The 26,074-nt window shown below is 39.2% G+C and overlaps 1 protein-coding gene across 1 annotated transcript in view; it reads left to right on the top strand.

Annotated features, from left to right (window-relative positions):
• Positions 1-23,437, top strand: part of zgc:66433 (uncharacterized protein LOC321250 homolog) — a 56,170-nt gene extending 32,733 nt beyond the window's left edge. The window contains 10 exon segments of the mRNA XM_036568858.1: positions 3,307-3,372; positions 14,289-14,447; positions 16,044-16,136; positions 16,138-16,156; positions 16,472-16,866; positions 17,964-19,365; positions 20,993-21,105; positions 21,718-21,805; positions 22,588-22,628; positions 22,630-23,437. Coding sequence (XP_036424751.1) covers positions 3,307-3,372; positions 14,289-14,447; positions 16,044-16,136; positions 16,138-16,156; positions 16,472-16,866; positions 17,964-19,365; positions 20,993-21,105; positions 21,718-21,805; positions 22,588-22,628; positions 22,630-22,755 — 2,502 coding nt within the window. The 3' untranslated portion in view covers positions 22,756-23,437.
• Positions 23,438-26,074: the final 2,637 nt, after the last annotated feature.

Genomic DNA, 26,074 nt, shown 5'->3' with positions numbered 1-26,074 from the left:
GCTGACCAGGGCACAAGTATCCAACAGCCGGATCCCAGTCCAGTAATAATTTATACCTTAAAACGTCACAGATTTCCTAACTTTTTTCTGCCTCTTGTATTAAAGATGCAGGCTTATAATACCAGACATGCTTTGCAGTCCAGAATCGTGATGATGTCAGAGTAAATTAACTGCCCCAATGCTTGCTGCAGTGAGACCACACTTCAGTTCCTCACTCTCTAACTTACATATTAGTTTCAAAGTAGTTATTAAATAATATGTCTGTAATTTAGGGTGTTAACATAGTGCTTAAAATGTGTTAGTCAGAATAAGTTAAAGATGCTCTCATTCACTTTAAAATATTTGACACTGCCCAGAGATGATGTATTCCAAAAACAGAAATACACTATTGGGCAGATTTACTACATAAGGTGCTAATTACTGACAGTCTACTGACATTTTGCATCAGCAGCGGTGGCCAATTTGGCACGATATTTACAAAAAAACTCACTGATGCAAATTAATACGGGTACATCTTTGTAATTAGCTTATGACCAACCGGGTATAACCCACTGTTTGGCTCACATGCTTTTTGGAAAGAAAGCTTGTTTATAATATGGAGACCAAGAAGTGTTTTGCTTTTCTGTTTCTGTTTGTGACTTATTAGCCTAAAATAATGACGTTTTACTATTAATTTAAAGTCATAATTAAGGGGCAGATTTAACATTGTTTTGCACTGTCATAAAGTCCATTTTGGTGTTAAAAAAAAAAAAAAGTGGCGGTTGTGATTTACTAAATAAGCACAAAAGTTCTTCAGCGCCCATAAAAAGGTCAGGGGTGGTCACTGCTTGTGTGTTGTCTTGCTTCATTGCATATGCATTTGTGGGACTTTCCTCCTGAAAGAGCTAAACACTGACAGGAGTCTATTACAATGAAGCACCTGCACCCATTTACAGAGGCTGATAGTAAGTACAGACTGTGCGTTGTTTAACGCTTGTGAAAGTCTGGTCTTATTTTTGGTGGTAACTTTAGTTTTTCGAACACATTTCCTTTTTTTTTAATAAAACAAAAAAACTGGCACAGTATTCTTAGTGTGATGAAGGAAACAAATAAAAAATAGCTTAGATAAATAGTTTTAGGGAAAACAGTGTTTTAAACTGCTGTTTCCTCACAGATTTGTTTTTGCCTAAATAATGACGGACAAAACGATTTTTAAAAGCATATTTTGAGACTCTTTGGCTCTGTGATCCCTGCTTTACTAAAACTACTCCTCACTTTGTTGCTGTGGCTTGTGTGGTTTATGTGCACCGTGGCAGGAATGTCACAGCCATTCTATGATGTACTGCATGTAACTCAAAATCATACAATTACAAAATACAGAGTTTCCAGCGTCACACGTTTCCAAATGCACTCAGCACAGAGCTCTAGTTCAGCTCATCACACCAGCCAAAATAATTATTCTGTTCGGTGATTATTCTGTTGAAATAATCACTCATTCCTCGACGAGTAATTACTTTTTTTTTCAACTTGGAAAGTCAAAAGGTCTTGAAAGAAATAAGACAATATTTCAACCGCATGAGTCACAGATTGAACCTGAAATAGATGGATAAGATCTTTTTTTTTCCTTCCTACCTGGCTTTCATACAAAAAGCATGTGAGCCAAACACATGGTTATATTTCCCTAACAATATGTTATGTCTGTGTGTCTAATATGTCTTAGTCGGTACCCCGCTGAATTGGGAGCCCCCACCAGCCCAAAGTGTCTACAGACTGTCAGTAATTAGTGCCTCTGTTAGTAAAGCTGCCCCTTAGTTAAAAAAATAAGTACTCGTCATGAAGTATAATTAAAAAAAAACAATAATTTTGCGAATATAAGACATTATTTCAACATAATCCATCATGTGAGAAAATTATTCATTATTTTGACTTTCATTTGAAACACATGTTTATTTTCAGTGCGATAAGCAGAACTTCCCTGACGAGTGTATTTAGAGACTGTGCGATGCTGTAAAATCCCTGTTGAATTTCATTTTGCTTGCGGTGAGCGTTGCATCTTAGCAACATGCAGTACAACCGAAACCACAGGATGCATAAAGTAAATCATTTTCAGTATGGGCAGTCACAATAATTTAGAAAAAGAAGATGGTTAAAACCTTTTTTTAGGCAACATCTGCTATTAAGACACTTTGATGGTGTCGTAACGTATGTAGAAGATGTTTTTCCAGAATAGTCTGGTTTTATGTTTTTAAGTCCTGCATCAAATTCAGAACAATGTGACATGGCAAACGTTTACTTATAAATGTTTCCAGAAAGCTCTCTTTTCTCTAGCACGAACAATGGTAGCCATGTTAGCACCAAAAATCAGACAGGCTTTACACAGGTGTGAATTAATGCATGGTCAGTATTTATAATCAGTCTCGGTACATCAGTGTAGGTGATTCATTATAATAATCTCCTCCCAGTATTTTGTGCATTGAATGAGGCAGAAGAACAAAATAGCAGCAAATGCACCTTTGGCCTTAAAACTGGCACTTAAGGGCCATTGCGCCTGTTTAATGCAACTGTGGAGAAGGGGGCATGGCCGAGCGTCACAAGCAGGACGGAGAGCCGGCCAGGCTGAACCAGCGGGCTAAGTAGCTGATGATATTCACCCGTGCCTTGTTTCTGCCAGCCTACTTAAAGCCATCTCTTTCCTCAGTCAGTGGCAGAGCCCAGAGAGAAGGAGACCGGTGGAGACGTGAGAGCAGAGCTGAGCAGAGCTAAGAAAGCAAAGAAAAGAAAACCTGAAGAACCCCAGCGAGCATGTTGTCTTATTTTGTCTGTGGGCTGAAAAGCCGAGTGGTTTTTGTGTTGTGTATAAATAAACCCAGCCCTCCGTCTCCACACCTGCTCCCGGTGTCCTCACTCCTCCCACCCTTCAAACTTGTTACAGCAACAATCTTTTTAAACTTCAAAATAGGGTTTGTTACAGCGCAAAAAGCCCCTCAAAACCTGCTCATCCAGTGTTTCTCTGAAATCAAGGGTATCAGTAAAAATTTGCCCCATGCTTGCTGCAGTAACAGCCTCTACTCTTATGGGAATAGTCTACCTGACACTTGACATTGGACATGGTGACCCTAGGCTCATGTGTGGCTGTTCCAGAGGGTCCTGCTGTATTGGCAGTGCTTTTCTGTGGAGAGTATACAAGCTGTGTGTGTGCTGTGTCAGCAAGTTCATCTTAAAGTAGTGAAATTCACCTTAAAAACGGCGTCTGGATACTTTTTGACATGTAGTGTAAGTGACGAGGGCAGCTGGAATAACCTCTCTCTTACTGTTGTCTCTCTGCAGTCGTCTGGTGTGGTCCAGAGAACCAGCTCCCTTAGCCTGGAGGGAACCGACAGCGATGATGATCAGGTAACATACTCCTCAAAGTCTCAACCAAAAGAGCCATTTTCAATAACGCTCAATGTAAAGGCTCCCAAATAGTTCTTGGCTTGTTTGTAGGAAAACCCATCATTGGTGTAGAACATTGATGTGGAGTGAATGTTCTTTAAAATGTATTAAAAAATTGGGCAGCGTTCTGAGGGAGGTCCCAGAGCCCATAAGACTATTAAACAAAGATTTGGCCAAACATGTTGGTGCTCAAGGCCTTGCACAGATATTTTGTGGGGTAGGGGCTTAAAAAGGGCAGCCTAAAAATAAATAAGACTTTATTTAATACGCAGCATATGGGAATCTAATCTTTTTCAGTGGAAAGTAATTGTAGTGTTAGTAAGTCTTCCATAAAGCAGCCCGAATCTTTGCATTTCTGCCAGCGCTGGGAACTGAACCCCAGACACCAGAGTGCAGGGCTGTGGGTGGCATTGACTTCTACTCTGCCTAGACTATTAGACATGAGCTATCATGAATTATCACTGTCTTTAAAAGGTCCACGTTGCCTCGAAAACTTTGTTCGAGATCCATTTAGGTTTAGCATGTTATTGAAATCCCTTGCAGCCAACGTTATGCTTGGTTAACCACAATTAAAGAGACCTTATCTGGACTTTGTCAATGGAATTTCCAGTGCTGTGGTGATGCTTGCCCAAGTAATCTAAAGGAGGCGTGTGAACGATGAAGCTTGTTGAACCCAAGCCAATACAGTAGCTCTAGCTAGTCTGACTCAAAGGTGAAGTACACCAATATTTTCAAACTTTTGCACAATTCAATCATTAAGATGTAAGAAGTCATTTAGAGAAATTTGATGTGAAATGTTGCCAATCTAGAGAGTCAGATTTGTTCACAAGAGTGGTGTTAGGAACCCAGATGTCTGAAATATTTAATGCCTCTAAAAGCCACCTTGCAAAAAGTTGTTATATGAAATGGTTATAAATGCATCGTCGACTGCCAGAGACATTGTTGTACGAATGTTTTGAGAGAAACTTACCACATACAACATATTTTTTAAATATTTGCATGGTGGAGAGGCACATAGGCACAATAGTACCCAAAAAGGTGTATTTTTTATGATTTTGCACAATTTTTATCAGAATTACATAGAAACACATGTTGGTGGTTTCAGTAAATAAAATGATTATTTTTGCACTGTAGACATTGCAACCCCTGGTTCCTATTACCCCCACTGTAAAGTGAGTTAGTACATTTCTCTACAGTGAACCATTCATGTCAAACTACTCTGAATGACTTTGTTTACATGTCAGTAACTGAATTAAGCAGGAATTTGAAATACTGGTGGAATTGTCCCTTTAACTGTGCCTCACAGTAATGGATCCTGAATAACAGCAGATGCTGTGTGTAAAATATAGAGTGCTCACCAAGAGGACACTTGTAGTGTGAGGGCAGGGGCTCAAGCCCAAACCTACCCCCCAGGAGTGTATCTGTGCAGGTGCTTGATATTGCTGACCATTATATTGTCTAAATTTCTGATTTTTTGGATCCTCTTTATCATTTTTCACAGTGTTAGCAGCTGAAAGTTTATTCTACGGCTTCACTCCAAAAACCCTTTTTAGCACCTCTCTTTTAAAATACATCCTCGCACACAAACAAAGCCCTTTATTACTGACAGTTTACACTTTATAACACTTTATAAATGGGATTATTTTGGTCAGGTCTACCATTAGACTGACAAAAACATGTTTAATGTGATGAAACCGAGTAATCAAATGCTCGACTTCATACGTAAGGTGGTGTAATTTATCTCCTCATGACATGCTTGTAAATCCAGCCTGTAATATAAAGTAGCATCTGATGTAGCACAGGGCTCCGCATAAGCCCCCCCAACACACACACACCACCTACAGGGTGCTGAACATTTCCAGACTCTCAGTGATGCGACTAAACACTTTCACAGAGTGAGCTGTGTGTGAGGTCAGCTTAGGTACACAAATCACACTGACAAACAACATATTGACTCTGAGAAGAGGAATCCAAGTGTTCGGAGGCTGTTATTATGTGGTTAATGGCTGCAGCTAGATGTGGGCAATTACAAGGCAGGGAAGAATGTTGGTGGGAGAGGAACCAGGGGAGAAAGGCAAGCATCGTAAAAGCAGTGGAGCTTTTTAAAGAAGCAGTGTGTGTGTCTGTGTTGTGTGTGTGTGTGTGTGTGTGTGTGTGTGTGTGTAGGTGGGTGTGTGTGTGTGTGTACTGTACTGCAGAAGTCAAAGACAGCCCTTCATTTAATACTTTTCCAGTCAAAACGGCCATGAAGTACAGGTTCATTTTCAATATATCGCTGAGGGTCCAAATAAAACCTTGTACCTCCATTTTTGTAGTTTTTCAGTTTATGACATAATTTCAGTGCCTGTTGTCCTTTACATTATGTATAAATTTCATGATGAATGGACCAAAAGAAACGACTCAAAATTACTTGGAAAAAACACTTACATTAAAAGTAAAGTATGTTTTTTGCTTCTCCTGTAAAGTTATCAGGTTTGGTTCTGACAACAGCGATATATTTCACATATGTAACAGAAGCCTTAACTACTAAATGTAATATCACATGTTGTGTTATTTAATGTGTCCACTCTTTGCCTCATTATAGCTTCCATTCTTTTCAAGAGACCTGCTTTCAGTTTTTCAGAGAAATCTGCAGGGATATTTTTTACATCTCCAAAGTTCAGTCTTAGAAGTTGGTTGTATTCTCTGCTTCTCACAATCCAAGGAATCCTAATTACAAATTTAGACTCCTCAGACCATAAAACCACATCTCAGATGTTTAGTTTTGGTGGTTTTTCTTCTTTTCATCTGTTTCCTTTTCTCAGTAACAACTTCTTAACAGCTACACGTCCTTTCAGACCCATAGTGTTGAGTTGTCTTCTTATAATGGAAGATTTGAAACAGGAGTGGAGCTGGATTCTCTGCTGTTTCTCGAAGAATTCTCTCAAAGCACTGTTTATATGACAGTTTTGGCGGCTCTCCCCTTCGTTATGCATGTGGCTCCTTTTGTATCGTTTCTCTTCAGAAATATATCCTGAAAATTAATAACTTGTGCTTAATGGCTGTTTTTCATGGAAATTAAAAAAATGAAGGTTAAAAGGTTGACTTTTGCAGTACTGCGTTTGTCTGTTGCTATTACGTAGTACAGGGAGATTCACTTGAAAGAGGCCCTGAATATTCTGTTTTAAGTCCCGTTAGGTTGAATCAATCTGAACCAGAAAATACGCTACATACCTTGACGCGCTGCTCAATACTGTACACCACCATCCTGATGAGAAGTCGAAAGACTGAGTGAAGGGGTACAGGTGTATGCACCCAGAAGTTGCAACTGGAGGTTAAACGTTGCGAAAGCTGTCCGGCGCCTACCTCATCGCTCCGACGCAGGGGTATCCCAGCTTGTTTGAAGCTCCATATACTGAGGAGCACATTGCATGTTGTTTGGTTCAGATTGCTTCGTCCTAGAGAGAGTTATTACAGAATATTCGGGGCCTCTTTCGAGTGAATCGCCCTGTATAATTTTGAGTTCTGTTGGAGCACTCAGTGAACATGTCTCCTAAACATAGGAGTGTTAAACAACAGGATTTGGAAGCTTTACAAATGCAATCTAAACTGCGTCTTCGCAGGCTGTAGTAGGTCTGGGGTGGTGCTGCATGAATGCTGTGTTATCAGGGGTATTCCAGCTCTGAATAGGCAGGTCAGCGTTTATAATCTGCTTTAAGATATTTTTTTCTAAGCACAGTTGCTAAATTCAGACACTTGGACTGCTGATTTTCAAAAAGTTGGGACAAAAGTCCGCCCCCTGGAAATCAAACTGTTGAATAAACAACTATAAATTGTCATCTTTGGTCTTTGGAAAGCGTATGTCATGGTGTAAATGTTATTGAGTGTTATTGAAGGGTCTGCGGTGCAATAAGAACATGAAGTAAATTAAATTATGCAGAGCTTTTTGATTTTCACTCTTCTGTTTATGCGCCGTTTTGTCAGACAGTCGAGTGGGGAATTCCTACAACACCAGATTAGATTTTCTCTTCCAGCATGTGACTTTGCCGTGCTGCTGACCACACAGACACACACATTCTGAAAGAGACTCCAAAGCAAACTCAGATCTCTCTCTCTCTCTCACACACACACACACACATACACACACACACTTGCTCCATCATAATGAGACCTTAAAATAGGTGTCATGTGTTTTTGTTTTGTGTTTTTGAGCCTTCAAACGCAACCGAAGCTTTAGCGGCTGTTAACAGTTGTGGTCAGTTTGAAAATGCAGCACACTGTCTGAGATCCTCCTCAGAAAAGGAACTTTATGTTCTAGATCAGGGGTTCTTAGTCTTTTTCACAGTGCAACCCTTTTTTGGGGTGAAAAATATCTGTGCCAACACACCCACCCTCTGGCCCCCCCACACATATCAGTACACACATTAAAGAAAATACAGAACGATAATCAAATAGTGGTCAGTTCACTTACTGGGCCTGCATTCCTTAGCACTTCACCACAAACCAAAAATCTTTAGCTGGACACTGATGAATGCTGCAAGTTCAGTGGTCAGTCAAGACCCTCTCTCAGTAATAAGCTCACCCAGTAGATATTCTACAATCAACACTGGCCTGTCTTGCTTGGTCTGTAGGAGGAGCCAAAGCTTGTATGCACTCATCAAAATGATTTTCTCTGTGTTTGATAAGGTATATATCCACTCTCATGACCCCCCCTGGAACCATGTCCTGACCCCCAGGACAAGAACCCCCTATTTTAAGTATACTGTAAACTTTGTGATGTGTTTTTACTCCTTAAACCCTTTTTCCAGTGCTAACACAGGCTAACAATACCAGACATACTGTAGAGTCCAGAATCATTAGAGATAAATGGGCATCCATTAGAATGGTGGGCAACTACATAGGTAACCAAGCATTTCTTTTCATCCCATTTATCGTTATAGTTTCGTTATTTCACTACAGCTTGTTTCTCATATTGCGTATGCTGTAAAAACAAACTTATATGACTTACATGAGCCACACATTATATAGCTTCCTGCATCTTGTTGTCTCATCTTCCACGTCACCAGCTTTTTTTGTCGTTTTCCAGTCCGTGATGAGTTATTGCACCATTCTGTCACGTCTAAAGCCTACCCTGCACTCTTTAGGAAAGTATAATAGGCTTATTTAATAAATAACTGTAAAATATATGATGTAAATCTTGCAGGTGGGTTCTGTTGGGGAGTTTGTGAAATGTGCAGCAGCCCATAAAATTAGTGATATACTGTGATCTCTTTGGCTCTGTTTACTTTTTGTGAATGAAACTGGTATGTTGGAGGGTCATTTCCCAGGCAGGAACGTCACTTGCTGTCATAATAAGACTGCTTCAGGCTATGAATACCATTGTAAGCCTCTCTGGATAAGATTCTTTTCTTAATACCATAAAATAGTTATGTAAATATAATGCATGTTTGCAGTAATTGTCATGTCTGACTAAGTTATGGCTATGTAAAAGTAATCAATAACTCCTGTTTGGAGATTTAAGCTGTTTTATGCACACTGCACTCATTATGTCGCCACTATCGGAACAAAACCTTGTTATCTCCATTTTTATTGTTTTCAGTTTTTGACATAATGTGAAAATGCCTGTTGTACTTTATATTGTGTGTAAATTTCATGTTGAATGGACCGAAAGATATGGCCCGAAAATTGCTTGGGGAAAAGTCTGGTTCCATTGACTTACATTAAAATAAAGTTTTTTTTCCTTCTCCTTTAAAGTTTGTTTCAGAGATACAAGGTTTTGTTCCGACAACAGTGATATGGATCACAGTGTGAACTGCTTTAAAATGCAAAACAAAAAAGATTAAAACAGCAAATTGGTTATTTCAGTTGATATTAGTCATAATAAGGTCTTAATTATTAGTCATTCATTAATCCCATATTGATAGAGTAACACTGAATAAGAATATAATTCCTCACTGTTATAACTACATACAACTTAATAATAACTGAATAATATGAAGTATAATAAGAAGAATAATACCACATTTTCCATTATTTCTGAGGGAAACCCAGCATTATGAAGGATTCCTGTGCCAGCTGAGTGTTTCTCTTGATGATAGAGGTGATGGGAGGGGAAGATGAAACCTGATATATTAATAATTAATATTACTTTTCCTCAGCCATTGGTGCACAGCAGTGTAATCAAAAATGAGAAGACATGCAAAAATCACTCCATTGTGCTGGAAGGCTATGAGAAAACCAGACATTTGTTTTTTAAATGATGTGAATCACCCTTAATATGACCAGTGACATGAGCTTACAAGGTGAAAAAGGTCACTTTTGAATTCAGATTGAAACATAAACAAACGAATAATGAGCTCAGGGTTCAAGGAGGCAAATACTGATACTGATAAGTGTTAGTGCTAATGTTGTGCTCTATAATCATAACTGTGGCCATTTGAATTTATACCCGAAGCCCTGAGGAAGAAAATGTTTAATGCTCTTTCGATCCAACACTTTTCAGTGGACTGGTCCTGCAGTGTCCTCTCCCACACATAACTAGGCTATGAACTTTTGCTCCGTGAGCTTTGCTGTGCCCTCCTGATCGTCGGTGCATTTCAGTAGGATTTATCGTGTGTTGTTTCACTGCAGGGGTTGCCATCAAAGTTGTGGTTGAGGTCTAAGCTGCATTCCGGCGGCTCGCCGTGGCAGTCTTACTGTCTGCTGCTCTGCTAGAAATGGGTTATTCCAGCATTCTGAGGTGCAGCGGCTGCCAAGCTGAAGCTGGCCACAGCCCCGACTCGCAGCACAGCCTTTTCACTGCCCATAGCCATCACACAGTCATGTGACCCCACAAGAATAGAGAAGAGAGCACGCTGCTTTCTCCCTTCAGTTATAATTGTGGATTGCAGTGTAGCAGTTATCGGTTGCTGCATGTGAATAACTGCGCAGATGTGCATCATGCATACTTCAAAGCTGACTTTAACTTTCTGCACGGTTGTTTGACCCTCATCTAACTACTACTACTGCTTTAATTCACTCTCAGCGTTCTCACAGAGACGACTGCTTGCGGTCTGTTAGACTGACAGTTATTTTCCTGTTTTCCAGTGCTGGATGTGACCTCACAAGTGCCGCTCATTTGAATACAATAACAGAAACTGTGCCATCGAAACAAGCAGTTTCAAAATGTGTGAAAGAGCAGGGGTGGTCAGTAGCAGGAATAAAAGGGGAATTCCACCAATTTTTCTAAATTTCTGTGTAATTAAATCGTCACAGTACGACCTTCTGGAGAAACTGACCGAATCAAATTTGTTCACAGTTGTAAAGATGGGAACTAGACGTCCGAAGTATTTAAAGGGAAATTCCATAGATTTTTCAAAATTTCAATATAACCTTTAGTCATAAATAAAGAAGTAAAACTGAATTGTTGAGAAACTTACTGGAAGTTGGGTTTCTTTATGATGATGGTGGTAGGAACCAGGGGTCTCAGTGTCTACAATGCAAATAAATCCGTTATATATTTGCTGTCCAAAACAACCTGTGAACCTACACGTGTCTTCAGAGGTTTGGTGTAATGCTGAAAATAGTAGAATAATGGAAAATCCTTTGGGAGGTGCACTGCATGCACCTCTCTGCCATGATTGGTTTAAAAAATATTCATTTAAGGCCAAAACCTCATCTCAAAAGTAACATAAAGCAATTTATATTATTACAGATAATGCTTACAAATATGTTGCCTGATGCCCGAGACATTGGTACTTTATAGGTAAGGTTTTGGCTCAAAACATAAGGTAAAAATAATGAGCAATTTAACGTCAAACTACTTTGAATGACTTTGTTTACATCAATTTAATTATGCACAACTTTTAAAAAATCAGTGGACTTCCCCTTTATCCCTTGTGTAGTGTTGATGTGTTTGCTACTCAGTGGTCTGGTGGACCCACCACATTATTGTAAATCAATACAGCCATAACAATTTATGTAAATATACAAGATGTTTAAAATATCACAAGTGGCCCAGCGGAGGGTTCTCCTTTAGCAGCTGTAGCCAGTCAGCAGCCTGTGCATGTTGTCCACCCTCACAAACACATATACAAACACATACACACAGACACTAGCAGCAGGCCATGTAGGAGGAGAACAGAGTGAAGGACACAGCACCTCCACACTTTCATTCCCTGCGGGTTCACCCAACACCACATGTGTAATATAAATGTGTAGGGGGTGAAAATGTGTTATTTTATATGTTCTTCACAGAAAATGAGCAAATCTGAGGTGGAAATAATAATAAATGACAATTTTTTATTTTGGTAAACATAAACAAAATGGGTCCCACAGACCCCAACACCACACAAGGGTTAAGGTGCAGTATTAGCTACTAAGTCTGCCTCTGAGAAAATGTATTTTTTTATATATATATTTATTTTGTTTTATTTTTGCTGTAGATGTGTGGTCAGTTAGAGATCATGTAATCATAAGTCTGTAGAGAATGCATGACCCCTGTACAGTACCTTAAACTTGACTAGGAAAAAAACTGTTGTGGTAGTAACTGTTGTGGTCTATTTGATGAAAACCTCACTCTACAGGTGATGGATATTAAGCTATTTTCTGTAAGATCAGGTTTAAGAAACTGTACACGTTTGAGTACTTCATGTTGAAAGAAAGGCTTTCTCACACCTCGAGACGCTGGTGATGATGTCTGACCACAGCAATGCAGACTTTGCTGTTTACACAGCTTGACAGACCTTTTTGTTTTTCCTTTTGTTTCTCAAGAGGAAATAACTAAAGACACCAGTCAGAGTTGAGTAAGCTGAGAGGAGAGAGTCTGCTTTTTGTGCGCTGAGGAATTTGAGTTTGGAGTTTCGCATAAACTGTTGGATGTTTAGAGCCTTCAAATGAGGAGAAAGAGCACTTTAAAAGGCTATTCTTAGCCAAGTGTGACCTTAAAGCAGAGCGGGCCGCAAAAACATGTTACTGTATGTGTTGGGTGGTTCACTGTGGGAAGGAAATGAATGAACTTACCCACCTATTCCTCACAGTATGGCAAAAGAAAGGCTATATGCCAAAGGATGTGGCTTATCTAGCAATTTAAATAGTTTAGAAGCGTGTAGTCTCTAATAATCCCATGAGCTCCTGTGACTCACTTGTATATAAGTGTTTGTTTTTGTGGCGTTTGAAGCACCACAAAAGCAAAATTATTATTTTACTGAATTATTAAGCACTAAAACATACAGTACCAGTCAAAACTGTGGAAACATGTAATTGAAATGTGTTTTTTATGACCTCTTGACGTTTTGATCTAGAGACGTATGAATCACCCTTTAATGTTCATACTGGATATTTTACATTTCCTTTACTACAGCAGTTCTTAGTGCTCTAAAGAGCACAAATCTGAAAATGAAATCAATGATTTGTCTACAGCATCTGATTTTCTTACTGGACTTATTTAGTCTTTAGGCTTAAATGGGTTCAAGTCAGCATTTTATCAAGTCAGTTTTTCACCATACTTCACTTTTCACACTATTTTGACTATACGTCCATCAGAAATGTTAGGAAAACAAGTATTTTGCGTCTAAATGATATAGCAAGATGTGTCATGTTTGATATGACCAGTGAAATTAGTGAATTATATTAATTAACAAGGATAAAACTTGGACTTCAAATGGCTGAAATGTGTTTCTATGATGAATATAAATATAAGTATAAATATGTATGAATTTACATTGGCCTCAGAATGTATTAAGTTCATTGTGTTAGGAAACAAATTTACATTTTCATTTACAGCATTAAGCAGACGCTCTTATCCAGAGTGACTTACAAAAAAAGTGTCAAACCATTGATTTTAAATATACTCTCAGAAATAAAGGTAGTAAACTGTCACTGGGGTCAGTGCCCCTCTTGTCACTGGAGTGGGACCCTCAAGGGTACATCTCAGTACCTTTAGTCAGGGAACATAACTGTACCATAATCCACTGAAATGATATGTTCTAAGCTGTACTGACTCCACACACCCCGTCTTGTCTCCAGGCTGTTCTGTTTAAAACTTTCGGTTATGAAAAGATACAAATACAGACTTTTCACCTGGAAAGACTTATTTAAGGTTCATAATTTGACCCTAAAACCACTGCTGTACCTTTGAGGGAACATTTACCTTGTTTGTACCTCGATGAATGAAAAATGTACCTGCAGAGAACCTTTATTTCTAACAGTGTAGAGCATTTCAAGGCTGTTGTTTTGCTTTTAGCCCTGTATTCCTTAAGAAGTTATCATTTGAGCAGTTTCTTCTTTACTTCTATTCCCTTCTTATACTTCTGAGTTCATGATTCAATGAATACTGTAAGAAAAACAAGACGTTTTTACCACTGTGTTTTACATCACATGTGCTGCAGTCTGGTTGGAGTCCTTCTAAAGGCTTTCTCCATACAAGTAGTCTACCATCAAATTGATGCTGTGCTAAAAGTCGTTTCTGGAAACAAGTAGCATGTTGTTAGGTAACCAATGGTTAAAGTGTCCCAATGCTTGGTTTACTGTACTTCCAAAAAAATAAATAAATCAATCAAACGCCTCCCAAACAAGTTTTCAGCAGTCAACAAGGTCCCAGAATGTGTGGGTCTTTTTTTAAGCCTGTTGAGAAAGCATCTCTTGTGGCTTTGGTTGAGAGACTGCCAAGAGTGTGCAAAGCTTCATCAAGGCAACAACTTTTTCTGTGACTGAGTAAGTTTGTCCAAACCTTTGGCTGGTTCTGGAGATAAGTCCATCTCCCTAATGCATTTTCTTCATAATCCATCATGTATGTGTTGTCATATAACAGGGAGATACTTTATCAACGACATGTTTTATGCTGAGGCTGATTATGCAGAGAGTGTGACTGTTCTCCTCTGTTTGTCTCCTCCTCTCTGCTTCTGTTCCTCTGTATGTAGCTGTCTTACGGAGCCTCATCTAGGCCGGGAACCCCGCAGGCCTCGGTCCCTGTGGACTTCAGTCAGCCGGCCAGCTCGCTCTCCTGCCTGGATAGCTCTGCGGCTCACCATCGCATCGCTGTCAAAGCCAAGGCCTGCGCTAAGAGGAAGCCTGCCAGTGTGAGAAATCCCTTCCATTCCCCCCATTTGTTCACTTTGTTGGAAGCTAAAGCTCATGTTTAAATCATTTTGTGCACTTTTTTTAGTTGAAAGTGTTGAAATTAGCTAAAGATATTTATTAGTTTTGCACATACATTAAAATTAAAATCAGCCAAGCAGGTTACACAATGCTGAAAGTGTGCAGAAATACACACACTGTTTTGAAAACTTTTAAATAATGTTTGTTTTTCACTGTTACTTTTCCACTAAAGTGCCCATATCATGAAAATATTAATTTCCCTCACTTTTTTAACATACTAAAATACATAAAACGTTTGAGATTTAAAGTTTTAAAATTTACTGTTCGCTCCCAAAGAAAACTAAGCTGCTAAAACAGCCTGTTTTGAATTCACTGTTCTTGTGATGTCACAGAAAGTGATCCATTTGCATATATTCGCCTACTCAACCTTCAGCAGTTTAGCCCCGCCCCTTCATAATGGTGTTATAAGGAGTGTTTCAGCGTGAATTGCTATTTGAATGAGGCTCAATACAGGCCAGCCAGTCAGAACAGAGCTCATTTGGCACAGTAACAAAAACAGCCTGTTTAATTGTACGCAATAAAGAGAGATTGGAAAATGATTATGTACAAATTAATTATAGCTGAAAACGGAAAGAACACTTCAAACATTATAATTGGACCTTAGGAAAAAAATAATAATAATAGTGATAATAATATATTTTTTTTTATGTAGCACTGTAAATGCTGTCGGCAGCTCAAAGTGCTTTACAGACAGGTGATAAAGTTAAACTGTAATACAAGAAATGATAGGTATTAATTTAGAATCATATAATAAAATGACAGATCAAATTAGAGTTAGAGACACATTTTCAGAAGCTTTTAAAGTGAGCACTGAGACTGGCTGTCTAATAAAAGGTGAACTGAGCTCCACAGTTTAGAAGCAGAATAACTAAACAAATGTTTTCTGTATTTTACTGAAGGTGTTTGCAGAAGGCCAGGATCTTCAGATCTAAGTGGTTCTTTAAGGTCATTTAAAGCCTTAAAATAGTAGCAGAACTTTAAAATGTATCCTGAACGATACAGGTAGTCAGCTCGGTTCTTTAAAACGGGTTTTAACGGTTTCGTTTTTGTTAGGATGCTGATGCATTTTGTAGGAGTTGTGTATGTAAATGTAGTATATGGGCCCTTTAAGAAATAATACCTCCAAATAATTTAACATAAAATGATGTTTATGCTAGTAATTTGGATACACTGACATTAGTTGACAATGTTAAAAGCTAATGTACAAAGCCTTTAGTCCCAAAGTAATATAAACACTGGAAAGGGTTGAGTGCTCATCAGTGCTGACCTCCCAACAAGGAGATCAGATGTGTGGGCTTATTAACAGGCTAGAACTGCCACAAATGTTGTCCCAAATGTTTACATGATTTCCACAAATTAAACTTGGTTAGTCTTTGTCAAGCTATTGCAAACGGACAAAGAAAGCTTTGCTCGTTTGTATTAAAACGTTTTAAAAGGCACAGACAGTCAAAATCACTGTCTTTACTGGAGCTGTTTTAACCTCCAATCTCAACCCGAAATGTCCTGCTTCTGTTTAGAGGGAGATGTTACAAAGCAAGAAAAGAGACCTGAGAGAAAGAGTGCTGCTCAGAGACACAGAGGACAAGCTGAGAGCCATCAGAACATGTACCCGAAGAGGAAGAGAATGAAGGTACTTCTGATTGATTGCTCTTCTCGAAGACTCATTGAAACCTTGATAACAGAAAAAGATCCTTTCCTCAAATGTCTTTGTCTAGCACAGTGGTTCTGGAGTCCTGGAGTACCACTTCCCTGCATGTTAGAGTGTTTTTACTGCTCTAATGCGCTCGGTTCTCCTAAGAAAGGACCTGTTAAGTAGTTCATTAGTTGTGTCAGATGTGTTGGGAGCAGGGGAAGCTCTAAAATATACCCGACAGTGATACTCCAGGACCAGAATTGAGAACCGCTGGTGTAGAAAACCTGAACTAACAGTCAAATTTTCCATCAGCTGATGTTTCAGAGGTTGTAGAGGAGGTCGATGAAGCACGGGAAGAGTCTCAGCCAAGCCCGGCAGTGCATAATGAGGACCTTGAAGCCTCTTCTCAAAGCCAAAGAGCATCCACAACATCCGGCGCCTCTGCTGAGACTTCTGAGGAGGAGGAGGAGGAGGAGGAGGAACGTTTCCCTGACAAAGATCACATCCCTGACTCCAAGATCCCAGAATCCTCCTGGGAGAAGCCAGTGACTCTGGAGCTCCAGGCTGATGACTTCCTGCTGGATGCTGGGTGTGAGGTTGTTTCAGAGGAGCAGGGGTCACTGCTGGAGGAAGTACTGAGCTCCCTGAAGGGTCCCCTTACGTCAGGCTTGGTGCTGGAGCCCGAGGACAAGGCTGAACAGATGGAGGTAACGTTCGCTGCAGGGTCAGACTTCCATCCCTCATTACAACGTCTTAACAATAATAAATCGGTCATTTTGCATTGGGGTTCATATAGTTACTGGGATAGCAAGCCCTTTGATGTTGACATATTTGAAACTTTAATTTTAAAGAGAATTTGGTCTCTGTAATAGTTACTCATTGGTAACTCAGCATAAATCAAATGTATACCTCTCGTCACTAGTGACCTCATTTCCCCTCCCCTGGTATTTTGTAGTAATTCTCTAAATTCATTGTTAAGTTTTGGTTGGGAACAGTTAAATGGAGCTGTTTGTGTGGAAAAGGTTAGATTGAAAAATTTAAATTGAAAATTTAAAGCATCCAACAAAAAATTGTCCAGTTAGGATTTTTTTTTCTTTCTGGTATCTAGACAGATACAGCCAGGCAACGTTTTCGATTAGTTAGGACTTCAGGAGCTGCCGTGAGGGCCTAATTTGTAAAATTGAATCACTAACCTAAATGACTGCGAAATCAACCAATCATGTTCGATTTCCAAAGTTTAAGACTAATTTTCTAAGAAAACAACACTCTAGGTCTTCTGGAAGGTCTAGATACATTACTGACTGTGAATATGAGTCTCGGTCACTTGTTTGAAATGGAAAACAGCAGTTACGGCTCTATGTTCTCTGTGTTTATATCAGCTCTATATTTTTAATGACTTTTTACATTTGTGGCCCAAACTGGAGGCTTCTAACATTCGTAGTTCATCACTGCTTTTATGTTAGACCCCCATCTCCTTAGTATCCACCAAATACCTTTGTTTTGATGAATTTACTAATAGCAAAATGGCAGAATTGTGAAAAGAAAAAAATGTTTTTCTTCAAAAAGGTTATATGAACTACATTTGTATCGCATGTATTTATATTATATATTATAAAGTTTGTACATATATCCCATCAATTTTCTGCACAGCGAGCGTTTGACAGCATGTAGATGATGCTGAATGTTTGTACAGGTTATGAATTTTTTAGAGCAGTCTGTCTGATCTAATAACCCGATGCATGAACAAATGTTTGGTGAAACATTTCTGCATTTAAGTGTTAAATCTTGTTCTGTTTTACCTTAGGTGGAACATGTGCTGGATAACCAGGCCAGGAATGACACCCCAGACGTCCTTGACTCCACAGATCAAGCCTTAACTCTTAAGGAACATATAACGCCAGCTTCAGACAGTCTCTCTGAATCAGATGAAGATCTGCAAGAGGTAGAAGAAGCTCCAGAGCAACACGAGGAGCCAGAGGAACAGGAATTTACTGAGGAAGCGTCATTTGAAGAAGATCAGCAAGTGTCCAAAGGTGAGGCTGAGAAAGAGGAGTATAAGAATGAGGATGAGGATGAGGAAGACCTGGATGACACAAAATACTTGCAGGAGGACCTGGATGAAGAGATTGAGACAAGGAAAGAAGCTGTGGAAGAAGTGGGGGTGGAACTAGAGGATGAAGAAAAGGTGGAGGACAACAGGAATGAGGAGCAGGAGAGGGGGACTGAGGAAGATGTAGAAGAGGTAAAGGATGTAGAAGCCGAGCAAGAGGAAGAGGTGGTCGTTGAGGAACACAAGCAGGAAGATGCTGATGAACCAGAAGCAGAAGAAGAAAATGAGACCGAAGATGAGGCGCATCCATTTGAGACTGAAGAACAACATGAGGTCAGAAAAGACATGAGCACGGAAGTTGAAAGCATCCACGAATTGGAGCAATCGGTTGAAGATGACCTGGTCTCAACAGAGACTGTGAGCCAGCCTGAAGATGTTCCTACACAGGGGTCAATCGAGCAGCCTTCTTTTGTGGTAACCACCTCTCTTGATCTCAGTCTTCCTAGTAGAGCCTCAAATATCCCCAAGCAGGCTGAGGAGGAGGATGAGCCTGAAAATCTGCAAGAGGAGGCCAATGAGCAGCGGGACAATCTGGAAGGACTTCAAGAAGAGTCTTCGGAAAGCCCTCAGTTGGCTGATGACCATCAGGAGATACAGGAGCCGTCAACCGATAAGCACCAGCCAAACGCCGCTGAAAGTCGACCCCGTTTTACAATCGCTCCTGCCTGGCAGAGGTCACTGTCCAGTGGGTCTGCCAAGGAGCCTTCCCTAGATGTGGCAGTCTCTACAGCAGAAGAGGAACCTGTATTCAAAGAATCCCTGAGCACAGATCAGCCTTTTGAAGCTGTAAAAGCTGAGCGTCCCAGCAGCCCCGTCCTCACTCAGAGTGTGCCGTCCCTGCCCATCCAGAGAGAGATTTGCCAGGCTAATGAAGACGTGACCCCAGAGAACCCTTTTGGAGTTCGTCTGAGAAAGACTGCAATTCTGCACCGCTATGCTTCAGAAGGAGAAAGTTCCACTACCGGTTCCACCACAGAACCAGAGCCAGCAGAGACACATAAGGCCCCAATATTGGACCAGCTTGCCAGAAAGCCTGCCTTGCCCAAGAAGCCAGATCAGCTGGTTGATGGTGTGGTGAAGCCCAAGCGAACCTCAGGTAGGACCTGGTTGTTCTCGACTGAGGATTTTGTTAGTGGGCTGATTTTGGACTAAAAGTTGGCTGTATTGTAACGCTTTACAGGAACTACATGTATATGAAATATTCATTGCATATGCATAAACATAACCAACACTTAATTACAATTACATAATCATTATTAGCAATCAGTAGCAATCACACAATATAATGAACTGAAAACTCACTCTGTGATGTTTAGTGTATAATATGTAAGATTATAAATATACATTATACACATTACCTCTATACATAACACGAACATACATATTCTGCTTTTCAGGGAACATTTCAGCAGATGACATTCAGATGATATCCATTTTGCATTTGTCATTTATCTCTTAAAAACATAAAAAAATTATTGATACAAAACTGGTTCAGATGTAATGATGATGATATTGGATGATATTTCACATTCCTATACATCACACAACCCGAATGTCCTTTCGTCCATCCTACGACAGTAAAAATAGCCATGACAAAATGAAGTTGATTGAATTTATGCAAGATGCTTCACTAAACACATAAACATTAAAATAAAATGGATGAGGAATGAATTCTGAGCCGTACAATCCCACAGCTTTACATTAACTACATCTGAAACACAGTTTAGTAAATGTATTTTGAAGATTACACTAAAAAGATGACTTAATCAATATTTTATCCACAGTGATGACTTTACATGGACTTAATCAAGTTAATACATACAAACTGCACTCCAAAAAAGTTGAGCCTTATATTGAAGCAGCATTTAGAGACATTTAATGTTTTATATTACCAACTTCATTGTTTTTTGTATATATATACGCTAACTCTAAAATTGATGCCTGCAACATGTTCCAAAAAAGTTGGGATAGGGGACTTGGAATGTGGTTAAATGTTCATAAAACATTATATTTATGTGTGGGTATTAAAGGAACATCCAGGAAAAGACGCACGGTGCATTATAGGTAAGGGTGTGTTATTCTCGCCACTTTGCCAGAAAATGCACCAGCAAATCAATTGTTTGAGAAAAATGTTTGCAAGGATTTGCAAGGATTTTAGATATTTCACCCTTTAGGGTGCATAATATCATCAGAAGATTCAGGGAATCAAGAAAAGTCATGCATTAAAGAGCAAGGCCAAAAACCACAACAGAATGCCTGTGACCTTCGACCCCTCAGTCAGCACTGCATTTAAAACTGGCATGCCTCTCTGTATTCTTGTGAGCTCAGGAAAACTTTAACAATCGTTGTCAGTAAGCACTACAAGCAGAAGCCATATGTCAACAACTGCCAGAAACGCTGCCGACTTCTCTGGGCTCGAGCTCATTAGAAATGGACTGATGCACAGTAGAAACATGCTGAGATCTGACAAAGTCCACCTTCAGACTGTTTAATGGAAATAATAGACCATGGGTTCAAGTTCAAAAGCTAGGATCTGTCATGTTATGGGGCGGAGGGGTACAAGTGCCAATAGCATGGGTATATTGCACATCTGTTAAGGTACCATAACCACTGACTAATAATTGTGACAGGTCTCTATTTATCGGTCAATATAAATAAAGAAATAAATGCATGAAATTATATGGTTGACAGAATCTTTTGCCATGTTTTGGTTCTTTGTACAGATGTGGCAGTGGGTAAAGTGCCGGTTGAGAGCTCTGAGCCTCCAAGCTGGATCTCTGTGGCCAGACAGAAGCAGAAAATCTTCAGCTCTCTGGAGGAATCCCCCGAAAAAAAGGTGAGTGCTCCTATCCCAACTCGCAAAATTGCTAAATATGACCTTGTTCACATTGATGGTGGTAATAATTTTGGGCCTGATCATGTAAGAATCATGGTTTAGTCTGTTCAAACAACTAACAGTCGTGCTCTCTGCTGAATCCACCTGAGTATTTTTTCTTTCATCACCACTTTACTACACTTAGTAGGCCTCATAATCTATTAACCAACACCTTAAATGATGTGTTGTCTGTTTTAGACACTGGTGCAGGTATGTACGGCATGGCTGTAGTCATGCTGTCGATCCAAGCAACACAAACCCAGCTGCGTTTGCTGTTTGTTATTCCTCTTAAGACAACAATCAATCATAATCCCACCATTTATAGTACACTCATTCTTTCCATGTCGTAACTTGGGAAATATGCTGTGTGGTTAGATCCGGGGAATTCCATAAACGCACTTATCTTTTTAATATCTAAACCACAACAGACGATCGACAGTCAATTGTGTGTTCATGTCAGTATGTTTTGACTATGCATGGCCAGAAGATACCTTTTCTGAACTGCTTCACTTACCCTGCCCTCAAGAATTTTTTTTTTGTAAAATTCTTTACAATTTTTTGTTTTTTTTGTAGGAGGAATTCAACAAAAAGGGTTCGTTGCCTGATTTGTCAAGTCCAGTCACCAAAGATCAACTGAAACCTGTTGCTTCACCTGTTAAAGGTAAAAATGTTCCTGCTTCACCTATTTTAGAAAGCTTAGCAGTACAGGCTTTTAGTTATTGAAGGTTATTCTGTTTGGACCTCAAAGTACACCAACAAACAACAACAACAACAACAACAACAACAACAGAAAGCTTTAATCTGTTTATAGGACAGCTTTGAGGACAGCTTACAGGGTGCCAAATGTGTTGAGAACTGATCTAGAAATAAAGTTGATATTCTGCTGCCCTCTAGTGGACACATGTAGAAAGAGTCCAGTGCTGCTGTTGTGCTGACACTATTGTCTGTGCTGTCTTGCAGCACTTTTTACTGATTAATTTTGAACAGTTTCAATAACTCTGATAATTTAGAATTAATATTATTCACAATACATTATTTGCTGTTACTGGGCAAATATAAGGCAGATACAGCATTTAACAAGGGTGTAATTAAAAAGACACTTTATATTTAGTTGTTATAAATGCCAGTTACTGCATGTGACATATGAAAGGTTAATCCAATACTTATTCATGTGTTATAAAGTCCTTATGCAGGTAGCATTCAAATAAAGTGTTGCCCTTTAGTTTAAGGCTTCTTACATCAATACAATGTCATTGACTTCATTAAACATCCTGAATCATCTTGCGTTTGCTGGCATAAGCTGTTCATAAATATTCACGTATTGCTTTTATATTGCTATTCAATACTAAGGCATGTGTTATTAAGTCACTGTGTAAGCAGACTTCAGATAAAGTATTACCCAAATAACTGTCACTGTATGTAACCTTTTTTTTCTTTGACCAGTGTCCTGCTCCTTGGAGATATCCAAACCAGCCTTGGTGGAGAAAGGAGAACAAGCGAACCATCAGCCACCCAACTCCAGCTCCTCTATCCCAGGATGAGCCTCCATGGCTGGCTCTGGCCAAGAAGAAAGCCAAAGCCTGGAGCGAAATGCCCCAGATTGTGCAGTAAAACCAGACAGGAAGCCGGGCAGGCTGAGCCCACGCATGCCACGCTTCTATACAGGATGTTTGCACACAGATATTAACTCGTCCCAGTACTCCAGATGTTTCTTTTCACCCTTTTTTGCACAAAAGAACACAGATAAACACAGACTTGTGGTGGGTGTACGCGATATAATCTGAAACTGATTCACCGTTTTGGCGCCTGAGACTTGGGAATTGGACCCTTCAGAAGAAAGCGTTTGACAAAAAAGGTTAAGATATGTACTCTTTTGTCTTTAAGTTACACGTTCAGGCCTGATAGCAGAGGTTTTAATAGTTGATTCAGAAAAGGTGGTCTTAAATTTGACTCAATTTATTTCTCTTTTTTTTTTATCCAACAGTACATTTTCTACAAATCTCTTCTAATATGTAAAAAAAAAAGTCTTTCATGGACGTTGTTGCTTTTGTTCACCCAAAAAGAGCAGTTTAATTGAAAAAAACGACTCTAACTGCTCTTATTAAGGAATAAATATGATCATTAATCCAGTAGCCTTTGTAATTGTGGTAACACTAATCATGTTTGGAAGAAATTGAAGGTGTCTTTGTATTTATTTATCTCTTTCATATATGTTTTATGTAATTTTGTTCTATTTTTGTATTACCTTTGCGTGCACAGTTTTGTGACTTGTACATAAAAATCTTAAAGAGTTTCTCGTCTCCTTAATTTCATCTGCCAGCTTGAAGGAACAGCGAAAAATCTACTGATAAATGTAATTTACCCAGTTTTCCCTGTTATCACAACCCAGTCATAAATCAGTTGAGACATGTTTGCTGTCCAAAGTATGGTTTTGCGCTGGAACTGCGAAGCTAATGATGCCAGTAACATCATTCATATTATCCTTGTTGCTCCACAGCAGAACTAAAGAAGCAAACTTTGGACACCAAAAATGTCTTATCTGGTTCATTTGTTTTTACATTCTTAATTACATTTATTTATTTTGCGGGAAGTGGAGACGTGAATATTGTTCAATAACACACGCATTAAGGGGTCCTTATGCGTCCCAGTACATCTGTGGCAGTGGGGAACCATCAGCGTTTATAATCTCGGTGAAATAAAAAATATGTCTGTAATTTTTAGTTCATTTTTTTATATAATAATCATGCTTGCTGTGTTTAAACTCTGTGTAGTAAAACTCTCATTTCATTGTTTAATTGCAAGTTAAATTCTTGAAACAAAATTGTCCAAGCAGGATTATTTCCCTCTGTGGTATCCAGATACAGCCAAGCGAGCTCTCCCATTGGTAAGGTCTTCAGGAGTTGAACTGAAGGCCTAGTGTCTCAGATTTCCCACAAATATGATTAGTTGATTCCACTGTCAGTTCCTAATCACATTTTGATTGAGTGGGTGGGGCCAATTTTGTGTCAGTCTAGACCTAGAAGTCCTAGATACATCTCTGACTGTGAATACAAGTGGTAGGGGTTTAATTCAGGGGTTTCATCCAGTTGGTAGTTTAATATTGCCACTATAAAACTACTACAAGGAATATTATATTGTTGCCGTCAAGAAAAATACGTAGTATCTCCATTTTTTTTTCATTTTTCTATGTCATTTGAGCAAAAAGACCTGGAATAAAATCTCTTTACGTGTCTCTTTAAATGTCTAAGTTTAGGGTTGGGTTAGAAAAAGTACTACCGATAACATACTACTAAAATCCCATAGGGGAGCTAGCAGAAATGAACATCTAACATTAACAGAGCTGTTTTTTTACTTTTGTGGCCTGAACTGAAGCCCTAGCTCTAATAGTCATTGCTCTATGGTAATTGCTATAACAATCTTGTTCATTATTATTATTATTATTATTATTATTAATAGATGTAATAATAATGATAGAATAATAAAATTAATAGAATAATTTAAAGCCTTCTGATGCTTGGATAATGTATCTCTGAACTTCGGCAATTATTTGTTATGTTTTTTAGCTTTTTTATGTTTTTTTTATTATTTATTTATTATGTTTTTAGATTTTTTAAGTGGAGCTGATAGCAATTCTGGTCCTCATCTATGTATCAAATGCAAGTTCTTGAAATTTGATAATGAAAGAAGAAACCCCTGGCTAGAATCGGCCCGGTGACCCTCTGCCTAGCCCATAATCCATGACTTGGTCATGTGTAGCTGGCTTTTTTATCTTTTATTTATTGCTGGGAGACTCAAACACGTTACCCACTTATATGTTTTCACCAATTCTTTCTCCTTCAACACAGCTGTGTTGGCATGATCACCTGAATTCTCACACAACCATTGTTGTGTGACCAAAGAGGTCACAGCAAATAAGCAGTCCACACTTAAGTAGGGGACCAGCAGACGGGTCCTCTTGACAGTTACCTGTTTTTGTTTGTTGCTTGTTTATTTTCTTCATCCTGAGGTTTAGGTGTGGACTATAATTAGGTGCTACTTAACTGCCATGTATATAATTCGACAGTAACAGTGCAGGAGCGACAGACATGTATTACAGGGTGTAACACATCAACCATTTCTCATTCATTATCTGCATACAAACCTTTACATAGCGCTGTATGGAAGCAAACAGATTCTCCTCCCAGCAGGAGCTTGTCGTGCTTTTTTGATTCATGGTGTAGATGAACAGCGAGAGTGAAAAACATGTCTATAAAAATCCAAAGTGGTGAGAACTGGGTCATAAAAACAGCATCCAAGAAGGAGAGCTCAGTTCAGTCTTCTGAGTTATGCTCTGAATGAAGCTGGAGCCGTTAATGCTGAACATTGCTTAGAGTGCAGCTTCAGGCACACATATTTATAACTGTGAACTTAGAATGCAAGTTCATCACAACTGTGACCCACATGTGATTTCTGTCTGTTTAGGTGCAGCACACTACATTTAAGTGATAAAAAGTGACAATTCTCCCCTTAAATGTAGTCGATAAGCCAAGATACACTACATAGACAAAAGTACTGGGACACACCTCCTAATTATTGAGGTCAGGTGTGGCTGAAACACCGTTGCTAACAGGTGGATAAAATCAAGCACATAGCTTTGCAGTCTCGATTACCAAACACTGGCAGTAGAGGATCGTACTGATGAGCTCAGTGACTTTAAACATGGCGTTTTGTGAAATTTCTGTCCTGCTAGATCTGCCCCAGACCACTGTAAGTGCTATTATTGTGGAATGGAAGCAACAGCAGCTTAGCCACGAAGCAGAGTGGGGCCAGCGAGTGCTGAGGTGCACAGTACTGATCCTCTGTTGAATCACTCACAAAAGAGTTCCAAACTGCTTCTGGAAGCAACATCAGTAAAAGAACTGTGCATTAGTAGCTTCACGGAAAGGGTTTC

Source organism: Colossoma macropomum, unplaced genomic scaffold (genome assembly GCF_904425465.1).
Source record: "Colossoma macropomum unplaced genomic scaffold, Colossoma_macropomum, whole genome shotgun sequence".
Taxonomy (NCBI): Eukaryota; Metazoa; Chordata; class Actinopteri; order Characiformes; family Serrasalmidae; genus Colossoma; species Colossoma macropomum.
The sequence above is the reverse complement of the archived record's forward strand: the minus strand, read 5'-3'. Positions and strand labels throughout refer to the sequence as shown.